The sequence below is a fragment of the Magallana gigas genome, chromosome 9 (genome assembly GCF_963853765.1).
Source record: "Magallana gigas chromosome 9, xbMagGiga1.1, whole genome shotgun sequence".
Taxonomy (NCBI): domain Eukaryota; kingdom Metazoa; phylum Mollusca; class Bivalvia; order Ostreida; family Ostreidae; genus Magallana; species Magallana gigas.
Window position 1 is genome coordinate 29,218,607 of NC_088861.1, and position 13,568 is coordinate 29,232,174.

Consider the following 13,568-nt stretch of genomic DNA (forward strand, 5'->3'; position numbering starts at 1 on the left):
ACACACACACACACACACACACACACATATATATATATATATATATATATATATATATATATATATATATATATATATATATATATATATATATATATATATATATATATATATATATATATATATATATAATGATAAGCTGCGCTTGCCCAAGAGTCAGACTGTAAAACGTATAACTTGATAATATGAGCTAAGATTAAGCTTTATCTGGCACATTATTCGGACCAGCAGTCCTAGAAGCTAATAGACCCATATTGAAAGAGCCTGGATATCCGGAGTGGAAAAACTTTTAATATTCTATGCATTGTAAATATCACAAACAAAATAATTATGATGTACATGTAACCTTATAGGACTAGGCTTTTTTGGTTGTGGGTTCAATACCACCAAATTTAAAGCAATAATATTTTTTCTGATGTTTGTTGAAATATTATAACTGAAATAATTAAAAAAGTGTGCGTTGCAAACTGAAATTATAACATTATCAAAAAGTTTTAATTAAAAAAAATAAATTTGAAATTAAAACCATCTTATTCCCTCCTCTTCTTTAATTCAATGGTTTTTCACACAAAAAAAGAGAACTGCAGTTTATATACTAAAATTTTTCATCTTTAATAGCGAAAACAATTTTAGAACGTCTTTAGTTCATAGCTTTCCTTTCCAATATTTGTCCATCTATTGAGAACTTTTCTGTGCGTTTACCTTTTTTCACTAGTTTGCTGATTACAATTCGAGTCATATTGATGCATCCACTTTAAGAATGAACATAAATAAACAAATTATTTTGGGAAAGAAACATACAATCATGCTTTATTCTTGAATGAAATAAAATGATACATGAAATGAAAAATGGTGTTACCTCCATCAGTACTAACTAAATGATTAATGATTACAATGATAGTCAGAAAAAAGTCACAGTTCACTTAAGTCATGGTTCACTGAGCTGCACTCTTTGAGATCTGTTCCTTAAGAATAAGGATGCTGGCTCTCTGATCCGGGGGTAACATGGCGATCTGCTGATCAGTCAACTGTAACACTTGCATGATCAAGGCCGCCTGTATAATTCAAAGTCAAACATAAAGGTTCTTCCCATATTCAGTGTTATTGGCATACTACATTTGTATTGCCTATAAATTTCATGCACAGAACTTGTAATCAATAAGTCTACACTGGCAAATATTTGCAAGGTATGGCAAAATAGTTCTGGTAAACTAAAAAGTAGATTATAATTTTTTTTTCTTCCTGAAATTCCTGAAATAATTATTTTCCTTTTTTCTAAAACCAGTTCATGAAAATGTAAAATCTGTATTTTTAATAAAAATAAAAAATATATCTTAGAAAAAAAATAAAAATCATCTTTTGGTAATCCCTAACAATAAAAGAATTATTGCATTTTATCAGAATAAATGTAATCATCTGTTAAGTTTAAGAAACTGTTACAAAAAATCATAGGTGTTTACAAAAAGTAAATGAAATTTCACAATAAAAATAACAATATTGTAAGGATGTCCTTTATTTTCTTTCAAACATATTATTAGGAAAACTCCATTATATTGATGTCCTAGGGACCAGTGGATTATTGCTGCACATGAACCTGATTTTGAGTACCTTTAAAATTTTAAACTAATTAAAGTGGTCTTTTTTTTTTTAACTTTTAAATAAGTACCTTTTCTTGATCCTGTGCAGAGATCTGAGCACCTCCAGAGAGATTGGGAAGTCCACCAGCTAAACCACCAGGGCCCTACAAAAATTGAGTCCAATCAGGAGTTGAACTTAATACATATGTCTCATTACATGGCAAAAGAAATGGATACTTACTTAGTAATACTTAAAACCAAAAATCTACAACTTTTCATTTTTAATAACTGACACTTTTAACTAATTTTAACAAAATCCATCATTATTTTAACATTTAAGGGTCAATACTTATTTCCTCTTTTTCATATCAATTTTAAAGAAGATTAAAGGAAAAATCAATCACTTAATTAGGACCAATAACTTATTTTCAAAATACTCCAATCTTTTTTCAAACTCATGTTTACACACCAAAAGCGCAGTGGGCAGACGGGGCATTGCCCCTGTCTGTGAGGTTACTGGCATGGGAATTCCTGGTCTTGGGCCCATGGCCCGAGGGTCTGCCATCATGCGTGGCTCGCCCATCATCCTTGGGTCCCGGATCTCAGGCCGTATGCCTGGCCCTCCCATCTGTGGCTGCACTGGCCCAGACTGAGATATCGGTCCTGGTTGCCCAGGCATACCCATATTTGGTCCTGGCCCACCCATGTTTGGTCCAGGTCCACCAGGCATGCCAATGTTTGGACCTTTAAAGAAAAACAACAAAATCATTCATAAACATTGGTTGAATTTTTACAGCTCAATTTAGGAGCTAAAAGGTGCGATATTTAAAATTCTGTGACTTAAATAGATAACAAAAAGTCTAGACCGGGCTGAGGAATTGGTCCCAGCTGCCCAGGCATACCAATGTTAGGTCCAGGCCCACCGGGCATGCCCATATTTGGACCTTTAAAGAAAAGCATCAAATCCACTTATAAACACTAACAAAAACTTACAGATTATTTTTGAATATGTGATATATATATAGGTGTATTTTAATTTGTAGATTCCAAATAAAGAAATTACAGTCTCTAAAATATAACCCGTATACAAACCTTTTTAATACCCCACCAACAACCCTTTTCTATTGCCCTATTTACCAAGTTTACAAAAACAATACAAAAGTCAGACAGAAGAACAAAGTTCTAAGAAACTTACGCATCATTGGGCCGCGGGGTCCCACCATGTCTGGCCCGGGCATGTTTGGGTTCATTGGGTTCTGGCCCACCATTCTGGGCCCTGGGCCAACACTCATTGGTACAGGTGGACCTACAAAGGTAGAACAGCAAAATAATTTACTGAAAATGTCTATACTACAAAGACATTTAGTTGTTTCATATATTTCTACATGTATACTGTTCTAAAGAAATCTCATTCAATTTATAAATTTAAGCTCGTAATTCTGCTAACTAAAATGAAAATTTTCATTTTTTTTCCAACAACTGTTATTGAATATTCTCATATATATAAGACCAAAAGGAATTTTTAAGAAATCCAAGGACATGATATCTTCTAAACAACAAAAGTACACTTTCAAAAGAAAAAAGAATTTTATGATTTTCTATGATTATTTACACTTTACATTTACCGGTATTGAGATTTAACTAAGAAAACCTTCAAAATCAAAGAACTATAATATGCACATGATTTTAAAAGGACTGAACGTTATTACTAATGACTCAGTGTTTTTCAAAATATAACTTAAAATTCTTGCAAAACAATAAAGTTGTTTACTCCTTACCTTGCATTGGACCAGGGGCTGACACAGGTTGAACCTGAAACGAAAGAAGTCCTCGTGTGAAACTACCAGTAGCTTGAAAAGATTTTCACTACATACTTTATATGATCTTCAAAAAAGGAAAACAGACATCTGCTGTTTAAGTGCTAAATTATACATGTATATATTAAAAAAGGTTCAAACTATTTTTTTTCCATTGTAATTCCCGTGTATATTACAGAATTCGGTTTTTTTGGTTTCTTTTGCCTTTTATCTAACAATTGCTAACTTATCAACCCTGCATATTTAAGAGGGGAATATTCCCCCTCCCTGCATATTACAAAGATGTTTTTTCCACCACATATCAAGCAGGTGTATCCACTGTATATCATGGAAATGTATCCCCCCCCCAATATCAAGGAGGTGTATCCCCCTGCATATCATGGAGGTGTATTTCACCGCATAACAAGGAGGTGTAAGCCCCCCCCCCCCCCCCTCCCCCCCCCCCCCCTCCCCCCCCCACCTCCCATATGAAATTGCATATCAAGATATCAAGGAGGTGTATTCCCCCTGCATATCAAGGTGTATCCCCCTTGCATATCAAAGAGGTGTATCCCCCCCCCAATATGAAGGGGGTGTATTCCCCCTGCATATTAAGATATCAAGGAGGTGTATTCCCCCTGCATATCTTTTAATCTTGTATTGAGTACAGACATACCTCGGATATACTGAGAACAGACGTATGTGGGGTATACTTAGTACAGACGTTCCTATGGTATACTTAGTACGGACGTACCTATGGTATACTGAGTACAGACGTACCTGGGGTATACTGAGAGGGATGGAGGAGGGACCACTGCTGGAGGTACTGGCTGGGGGGATGTGTTTGGTGTCCCTGTGTAACATGGCCTATAAAATAAATACAGGTACAATAAAAACACAAATTTTCCCCCAGATCAACCAAAATTTCTGATTATAAATATCAAAATATGTGTTTATTTAAACAATAAAATGCTTTCTTTGGGGATTCATTCGGGATATGAAGGTAGCGACATTGCAGAAAAAATACATAATTCGCGTTAGCGGGTTATGTAATTTTTTCCTGCAATGATCGCTACCTTCATAACCCGCATGAATCATCAAAGAAAGCATTTTATTGTTTATATTAACATCTCTCCATTAACTAATTAATAAATTGATTATGAAAAATAAGTAAAAATCACTAAATTACTGTTAATGTACATAAGTACGTTAGCTAGAAGAAACAGCCCAATCGTCTCTTGTGAGACTTTGAGTCTGACATCATCATGAATACTTCGTGCAGTCCGTGATATTTTGTAGGTCGTTGAAGGTTTAGACCAATTGATAAACAGGGCGTGTCAATATCAGACCTGTGAATATCTTCTCAGTTTCAGCCGCTGTAGATTTCGACCAATCAAAAAACGGGGCATGTATATTTCAGTCTGGCTGTTTCTATAGAGCTATGAATTAACTATAAGATTTCGTAAGAAATAGAGGGAATAATACTTGGTAGATGTAAATATACCTTGTTTAAAAAAAATGCAAAAGACTAAAGAAGGAAATGTTGGAAATAAAATTGACATGAACCTTAATACAGTGGCACTTTGTGAGTAAATGAACTTCATCACAACCTTCCCTCTATAATAAATGAACCTAATATCAACAAATATAAAACACAATACACTGACAGGTCTCTTACCATGGCTACTTGGGGGTCGACAATTTTCATCACTATCTGAGCCTGCAGCAGAGCGTAGGCTAACTGAGGGTTCTGTAACAGCATGTTTCTGGCCTCCGTAGGATTGTTCTGGATACATAACTACAATACAGAAGGATCTAATATACTGCTAGGAACTTGGTCTGCATAAGCTTATTCAACATTATCAGACTTGGTAAAGATGACTTCTAATTAATTAAAAACAAAAGCACTTTTTAATGCCACTTTTACAATAACAAAAAAAAAAAAATGCTCTCAAACACAATAGAGCTGCAAGGTTTACATTAAATATTTCAAATTAAAAATACAGCATTCCTGTAGACATGATAGAACAGTGCTTTAAGCATTGTTATGAAGCAAGAAAGCATAGATACCTTCATCTGCTTCATGAGTTCAAACATCTGTTCCGGGGGCAGACTGGCTACAGCTTTGGAGATCGCCTCTGGTGCTTTCTCTGGCTCCACGGGGTCCCCATAAGGACTCTGAAAAGATAACATAAAATGTGATTATTTGAATAACATCTCCACTCAAAAGCATTGTTTGCTATTCAACTTATGCAAAAAGCATCAAACAAATGAATAAAACTATTTACTAGCTGTCCATACCACCTGAATAAAAAAAAATGATCAGACCAGGATTAAACACCCGGGTACTTGAATATCCAGTCAAGTGCTCCACCAAATGAGCAATGAGCAATGTATCACCAGTAATCCAACCCGTCTGAGTCTGACATGACTGTCACACATTCATCAGAATAAATCAAAAGAATCTTGATTCATTTAACTAAACCTGTGTAGATCAAAATGTATCTACATGCACCTCCATAATTGGGCCCCCCAGTGCTTGCTGCAACCCTTTCATCTCATCCCTGTTCTGTTCTCCTGCAGCCACGCCCACTCTCAGGGGGCGGCCATTGAAGTCGTAATTGTTTAGATTTCTCATGGCACTCTGAGCAGTTTCAACATCCTGGTATTCACAGAAGCCATAACCTTTGGGTTTTCCTGTTTCTCTGTCATACACCAACCTGAAGCAGCAAAAAAATATTCTTTTGTTGATAAAAGAAAGAAAAGATGTGTTTTATATTTTACTACTGTAACAATATCTTGAAGTTTTATAAAGCAGGAATTTAACATTAAAAAATATAAATTTAGACCATGTTTTTATGGTAATCAAATGAATAATAAACACATTGTTGATTTATTAGATACAACTAGCCTTAGACCAATTTTTGCCAAGCACTGGTACCATTTCTCGCCATGTGCAATGTGACATCATTTTTTGTAATAAATATTTTTAGTGTTAATAGAATCAGGGACTTTTAAAATAACACATTATCATATATGTACCTAATAAAATTAACATAATGTTCAGTGTACTTGTCAAGAATTGGTCCTAAGCCAGAAGGGTTAAAATGAATCATATGTTTGTTTTTGAGATTCAAAAATGCAGAAAAAAACAATCCTACCTAAAACTAACAACTGGTCCTGCTGCAGAGAATATCTCCCTCAGCTGTTCTTCTGTTGTCTCGTAAGGAATGTTCCCAACTTTACAAAAAAAGTAACAAATTTAAAAAAAAACATGTAATTAAACAGTAAAATATATTGCTTAATTAATACTATATCCATTTTTCAGTTTATACGAGAGAGAGAGAGAGAGAGACTCAGAGAGAGAGAGAGAATGTTCTATAGTAAAAATGACAGATGTCCTACGGACCCGGTTTAGCCTGGTCACGGTAAGATTACTCTTTCTAAGAGAGAGAGAGAGAGAGTTGAGAAAATTCGAACTGGGTTAAATTTAAATAGCCAAGCAAGCAATTGAAATAATTTTCGATGCATAACTAAAAGCAGAGACATAAAACAAGCAATGTACTTACCAAATACAGATCGTTGTGCTCTTTCCGCAGACGTGATAGGCGCATTTGGATCATTTTGCATGTGCATCATTTTGACGCTCGAAGTTTCAAACTTGTTAATAAACACCGATGATATCCGAAAGTTCAAAATCTTACGCACTGGAGCGTTTGAGAAAACGAATAACTACTGAACAGACCACAAGAGTAGAAATAAGGTCAAGCCCTGCAAACATCGACAACATCAACGGACCAGATAGTCTGATAGTTTTACAGTAGTTTTTATCGCAAGAAAACAAAACAGATCTCAAGATGGCTGGAATGTCATGGAGGGCATATGTTACCAGGTAGGTTTTGAAATTTGATGTCTACCTATGTTGATGTATTTTGGTTGTAGATTGTAGTAATAGTTTAATCGGATACACAGTTAATGCAAACTGGCAAAATATTGCATTCCTAAAGAGGCCATGCATATACCCCGTGCTCATCATTAGAAGCTAATTGTAGAGGACTGGTGCATAAGATAAACTTGATAATTTGTTAATTTAGATCTTATTGATTAGATCCTCCACTCAAATTACCCCATATTCAAGTAGTTTTGGAAAACAAACTTTTTATAATTCTAGAAATTTTACATATAAAGCTGTTGCTACACATGCATCTGATTTAAAATGTAGATAATAAAAAATGGAATTTCAAATAAATATAATCAAAAACTTTGATAGACCCCTTCACAGTAACTTTGATATGACTTCTTTTTGCAGTGCAAATTTAAAATTCAATTTGCCCTGCTAATGAGAAGTTATGCAGTTACCGTTAAGGGGTAATTATAAACACTTGTTTAAGATGACTTCCAGGCCCATGATGTCAAAGCGAAATGTTTCGAACTTGTGATGTATCAAAAATACTTCATTGGTGAGTGTTAACAAAATCATAAACAAATTCAGCTTAATTAAATTCCTCTTTGCTTGCTCATGTTGCTTAGTTTTAACAATTAACATGACTGCATTCAGAACAGGAGTGTTTCTGGCCAAGAATAAATATTTATACAGTTAATTAAGCACTATTCCCAAGCATTTGATTCTCTGAGCTAGCACTTCCATGTAGCAGATATGATAAAATGATTAATTCTTTTGGAATTATTTTTTTAAAGCCGCTTTTTTTTTTTACTTCGAATGTTCCGTACTCTGAAAGTAGACCGATTCTACTGGTGTAAAAAGGAGAAAGTCCATACCTTTCTAAGATGATTCAGATTGGTTTGTATGGAAAATTATTTGATACTGTAAAAACCAAAAATATTGGACCAAGCAGCTTTAATTAAGAATAAGAACTAAATTTATTTTTTGTTACTCAGCATGCTCAGTGGCCAAGCTGTCAGTTGCCAAGTGTGCAATTCCTCAGAAAGTTTATGAGCAAACTTTCTTCAAATTAATTATTGAATGCAACCTCATTTATTGAGTCTTCTAAGATAGAATTGTGTTCACCTTTTGATTCATGAACATTCTTCTCATTATAGAATTTATTAAACACAATTATAGTTGACAGTTGAATTTTGAAATCATTATACTAATTTATTAAAATAAAAATCTTTTGACTACCGGTAGAAATTGGTTCCTCAATAAAATTTCTCCCCAAAAGTTACGCATGATATTTTTTATTGAGTTAAGTAATTAACATGGTTAATGTGCATAACCTGCCAATTATTTTTTTTTTTGGGGGGGGGGGGAATTATTTTTTGAAACTACTGCCTGATGCTTATTTAGGAAGTAAATTTCAAATCAATACTAGAAAGGGTCACAGTTAAACTGTGCTGTAGAACTTCAGGGGGATTTAAATGTTTTGATTCGGTCGGCCATCATATTTGTGGCACTAATCATGCATGCAAGCACAATAAATTTCTTTGTGTGAATTCCTGTAAGGAGAGACATAAATACCTGCAATATGTCACCAGTATTTATGCTCTGTTGTAAGTAATTCATTTTTTTTATAAGGAACTACTGTAACAGCAATTTTAAATTGCAAACTACTATGCAAACTTTATGCATGTTTATTTCATATGTCAAGATTTACCAACATAATATGTATTTAGTATCCATTTTCAGAACCATTTCTAATTACATGAATATAAATGAAAAATCTTTTACTTTGAACATGTTGAAAGACTTAATTTACAGCAAATTAAAAACATATTAGATTTTAGTTCACCAGTTGGGAAGGAGGTTGCAAAACGGGGATGGGTTTTATGTCAGTAGACATTAAATTTGCCTAAACTTGACAACAGTTATCTAATTACTGTAGAAGCAGAAATATTCGTTGTGGATTTAATTTCGTTATTTTCGTTGGCAGTAGAAATCAACGAAATTAAATCCATGACGAATTTTTAACCAAAGTAATAATGAATACAGAGATATTAATATGTCACGAAATTAAATGCCAACAAATTTTTATTTGGTTCAAAAACAACGAAATTTTGACCCAACGAAAATATGTGCTTCTACAGTATCAGGCATTTATGCATGTATAAAGTATATTAAAATGATTAATGCAAATATAAAATTAACAAATCAAAGAACAATTCCTGCCCAGATTTGAGATAGTAGAGTTAATTTTTCTTTTTTTGCTTGTGAGTTTTAAATTTCAATCTTATCTATATAAGAAAAATACCTTCAAGTTGATATTTTGATACTTAAAGTTGAATTAAATAAATATCCTTTCAGTTATCAAACACTCTTGATCAAATGTTATAAAAATTAGTTTTAAATTTTCTTTTTTCTTTTCATATCCTGATTTACCTGGATTTTAGCACGGTAAGAATTAAAAGATTTATTTTCTAACTTTTGATCAGATATACATTAAAAATTTTGTAAAAGTACTTTTTCATGTAACGTGTAATTTCTTTAATTCATTTCTGCCCATTTATTGTTAAAAAAAAAAGATATTTTAAATTCAATCTCAGTATTTGGATATCTGGATATTGCTTGATATTGTTTTTGTGTAGGACATGTAATTAATGTACCATTCAGTAATCATTGTATTAAATTGCTTCAATGAGTGATTTGAATTTTGTTGTATATTGCAGCATTTTTGGGGACCAGGTACGTCAAGACATTTTTTTTCATGTGAAATTTTTAACATATTAGAAATAATTACTATATTTCTGATATCCATTGTCAATGACATGTGATAACAAATGTGAATTGTATTTCATCCTAATAATTTGAAAAAAAAAAAAAAAAAAAATCAAAATTCAGAAATATTGAAATAAAAAAAAAATATGGCTCCAAAATTCAGCACACTGGGTTCATTGTAATTTAAATTTTTAATTAAAAGTCAATAACTGAAACAAATATTTCTTGATAATGATATTTCAAGTTTATAAGTTGAATTTTTATGATTCTAGCAAACATGAAACTTTATCTGAAAAATAATATTTAAATGATAAATAAGCAGTTTAAATGTCAAATTGTAAAATAATTTAAAAGCCTTTTATATTTTCAGTTGCAAATTGGGCTATTCCACTGGCAGCTATTGGAGATTTCAAGAAGGACCCAGAGCTGATCAGCCCCTTTATGACTCCAGGTAAGAACTGTGTCAGTTTAGTGCACCTACCCCGAGCTGATGACTCGCATCCCACCCCCACCCCCATTTTTAGTACGATTTTTGATGTATTGCAACATTAATGATATTTTGTTGTGTGTTATGTTGAAGTGTATTTTTCATTTCATAGACGATGAATTTTAACTCTGTATTTTAACATGTATATAAATTTGTTGTTTTGCAGCACTGATGGTCTATTCCACAACGTTCGCACGGTTCGCCTGGATGGTCAAGCCCCGTAACCTATTACTCTTGGCCTGTCATCTGACCAACATCTCGGCTCAGTCAGTCCAGGCGGGGCGATACATCAACTATCAGTGAGTCAATTCAGTGAAGATACATGGGTATTAGGTCATTTCATTACATGTAAGAAAGAAATCATATTAACTTGATCATTAAAAATTCATTCCGATGTGTACTGATTGGTCTTATATGATCTCTGGCCCCAAGGCCATAAAACTTAAAAAACATAAAAATAAGACTAGCTCACTTTTGATCTAAGTCTAACTTTTACAAAAGGAATATATAGTGGAAAAGTGAGACTGAGATCAAAAGTGAGCTCGTCTAAGTTTTATGGCCCAGGGGCCTGAAGATTTGATCGAGCACCAACTAAGATCAAATCCCAGTGGGCTTATTTTTTTAACACAATCATTGCTAACATAAGAAATTGGAGCTTGTCAATGACCCTTTGAAAATGAATCATTTTAATAGATGGTTCAAAGTAAAGTTACATGTATATGTGTAGTTTTATCATAGAATCATATTAATTATTATGATAGGAAAATATGATACCTGTATTTTTGCTCCTGGAGATAAATTATCATGGATTTAATACCAAACAACCAATTTGTAAATAAAGAATGAAGCAATTATATAAATTAACAAAATACATTTTTTTGTCCTTTAATAGCTACTTAACAAAGCCAGAAGACCGCCAGAAGCACCACATAGAGGTGGTCGAGAAAGAGATCCACACCCACCCCGACCAGTACCCCAAAGTTCACATCAAGGACCACCCCTCCCCCCAGGAACAGGCTGAGGAGGTCAAAGAGTTCGACGCAGTGTACAAACTCCCCATAGAGAAGCCGGTCATCAATTGATTGTAGGTCTCCATTGATCAATTTTTTTATAGGCAATTCTAGCTATAATTTACTATAGAGCTATAAGAATTTGTGGTGGCTTTTTTTTTGTGGACTTCTTGGGTTACTTGTAACCAATAAATTTATTTACTGGTACATCCTAAACAAAACATATTATTTGATTTGTTATAATAGATTTTGTATGTTATATAGAGAAAGATCAAAGATGTTTTGTCAAAATGATTCTTTAAAAAATCTTTTAAAACTGGTAATCTCACAAGATTTGCCCCATGAATTTACCTTATGGTACAGTATATGAGCTATATGATTATTAATTTTATCAAATACCGGTATACATTTATAATTGTATATAAAAGAAGCTGTGTACAGGGTTTGTTTAGTTTTTAAATTAAAATTTTTTTTTTATTTGTGACGAAGACAGAAAAACAATGTATATATATACTGAACAATTTGAAATAAGGAGTGTGACAAACATACACCTAAAATACCATATTAAGATTATAAAGAATGATGAAAATTAAAATTATAGTTGATTACACCACAGGCAAAATATCCAACATCCTAATGTTTAATGTTAGATTGAAGTGGTGATTCAGTGTAGATAAGGGAAAGATTTAGATGTATATTCCAAAATTTGATGGACAAAAGTATATTGTTATGTTGTTGACAAGTGAATGAACTAAGAATTGTCATTATTGTGTCAAATGTATTGTAGAAAATTTTATTATGAAATCTGAGTATTATTTATGTGCTAATGTATGGCAAATTTTTTGCCCCCAAAAATGAAATATATAATATACGAGTGCTTTTAATGTGGTCTATTGAAATTGAAGTTAATACCCACAGTATTCATGCTGTTGACAGTGCCATCAAAACAATCTACCGTAGTTATTATTCAGTTACTTAAGACACCTTTATAGTGAGATCAATTGATAGAGTCTGAATTGAATACCAGTACACAATATATTGTCGAATTTGGAAATTTAGGTGGAATTTCACACCAAAATTTTATTTTTTGGATCATTAGAGTATCATATCTGAAATATTCTTCCACCTTTATTTAATACTGCCGGCTGGTCATTCAGTATGTACCTGGTAATGCATTATTTATTATAATTATCAAGTCATATTAATTAATTTATAAAATCGGATGAATCTAAAACTAAAGCTTGATAGGCAAATGGGAATATCATTATATGAAAATTGTACGCAGAAGGATGTTTTGTATATTCAGTAACCATATGCATTATGTACATGTAGAGTCAGCATTATGTACATGTAGAGTAAACGTGAATTGTGAGAGAAAAGTACATTAAAACACATGCCACATTTCAGTGTAACACCAGTTGGTATACATGTTTGTATCTTGTATCATGATACATCTATTTTTCATGGTAATATGCAAGGTCCATGTTCTGTATTAATGGTATGATACATGGTTTTTTTCTGGTACCATGCAAGGTCAATGTATTGATATTCATCAAATCATTCTTTGGTGATGGATAAAACTCTAGTACATACCGGTAGTTGGAAAAAGTAGACAAAGTGAAAACTTTGAAATTGGAAAAATTAAAACTGAAAATTTTCTGACTGAACATATGTACCTGTAAAAATATTAAGATTTTAGTGATGTAATATGACAACTAAAGGCAACGCGTTTATTTACATGTAACATGCAAAATTTTAATTGTACATGAGGAGATGAGAGTTTGTCACAATTCTATCATACATGATTGAACAGGGTGAACATATCTAGATGGTATACACCTAGCTGCAAGCAGAGGCATCATATTTTGTTTTAGGCATTAACAAGATTGTTTTGAATACTAAATAAGTTGTATTTATTAATATGGATTTTTGTTGTTGGTGTTGATTTCTTCTTTGAAAAAAAAAAAAACAGTCCAAAACTTTTTTCTTCTACATACATGTACTCTTTGCAAATGTGAATTTGTG

The 13,568-nt window shown here is 32.8% G+C and overlaps 2 protein-coding genes and 1 long non-coding RNA gene across 5 annotated transcripts; 2 read left to right on the top strand and 1 right to left on the bottom strand.

Moving 5' to 3' along the window:
• Positions 1–552: 552 nt before the first annotated feature.
• Positions 553–7,093, bottom strand: LOC105331297 (cleavage stimulation factor subunit 2). 3 transcript variants are annotated; one of them, XM_066070830.1, is made up of 12 exons: positions 6,943–7,093; positions 6,535–6,613; positions 5,889–6,093; positions 5,444–5,551; positions 5,052–5,171; positions 4,154–4,240; positions 3,356–3,389; positions 2,773–2,883; positions 2,480–2,521; positions 2,047–2,321; positions 1,667–1,741; positions 553–1,055 (listed from the first exon to the last, which is right to left on the bottom strand). In XM_066070830.1, the coding sequence occupies exons 1-12, from the start codon at positions 7,010–7,012 to the stop codon at positions 936–938; spliced, it is 1,326 nt and encodes a 441-aa protein (XP_065926902.1). In that variant the 5' UTR covers positions 7,013–7,093; the 3' UTR covers positions 553–935. The 3 variants fall into 3 exon arrangements, with proteins under 3 accessions (XP_065926902.1, XP_065926903.1, XP_065926901.1); XM_066070829.1 differs by having other exon boundaries at positions 560–1,055; positions 2,444–2,521; XM_066070831.1 differs by lacking the exon at positions 2,480–2,521 and having other exon boundaries at positions 554–1,055.
• On the top strand, positions 7,053–9,420 carry LOC136271249 (uncharacterized). The gene is made up of 2 exons (XR_010709140.1): positions 7,053–7,265; positions 7,765–9,420. It is a non-coding gene; the product is annotated as an uncharacterized lncRNA (long non-coding RNA).
• A 464-nt stretch (positions 9,421–9,884) lies between these two features.
• Positions 9,885–11,806, top strand: LOC105331285 (probable mitochondrial pyruvate carrier 1). Its single transcript, XM_066070832.1, has 4 exons — positions 9,885–10,013; positions 10,417–10,497; positions 10,700–10,832; positions 11,426–11,806. Exons 2-4 carry the CDS (start codon positions 10,488–10,490, stop codon positions 11,613–11,615), a joined length of 333 nt encoding a protein of 110 aa, XP_065926904.1. The 5' UTR covers positions 9,885–10,013; positions 10,417–10,487; the 3' UTR covers positions 11,616–11,806.
• The last annotated feature ends 1,762 nt before the right edge of the window (positions 11,807–13,568 follow it).

Bases quoted from the DNA above. Each gene is read 5' to 3' on its own strand.
- LOC105331297 (XM_066070829.1), bottom strand. From the start codon at position 7,012: ATGATGCACATGCAAAATGATCCAAATGCGCCTATCACGTCTGCGGAA. The intron at 6,614-6,942 runs GTAAGTACATTG...TTTTTTGTAAAG, and splicing joins AGCACAACGATCTGTATTTG to TTGGGAACATTCCTTACGAG. The intron at 3,390-4,153 runs GTACGTCTGTAC...CTTTCGTTTCAG, and splicing joins TCCCTCTCAGTATACCCCAG to GTTCAACCTGTGTCAGCCCC.
- LOC105331285 (XM_066070832.1), top strand. The intron at 10,833-11,425 runs GTGAGTCAATTC...GTCCTTTAATAG, and splicing joins GGGCGATACATCAACTATCA to CTACTTAACAAAGCCAGAAG.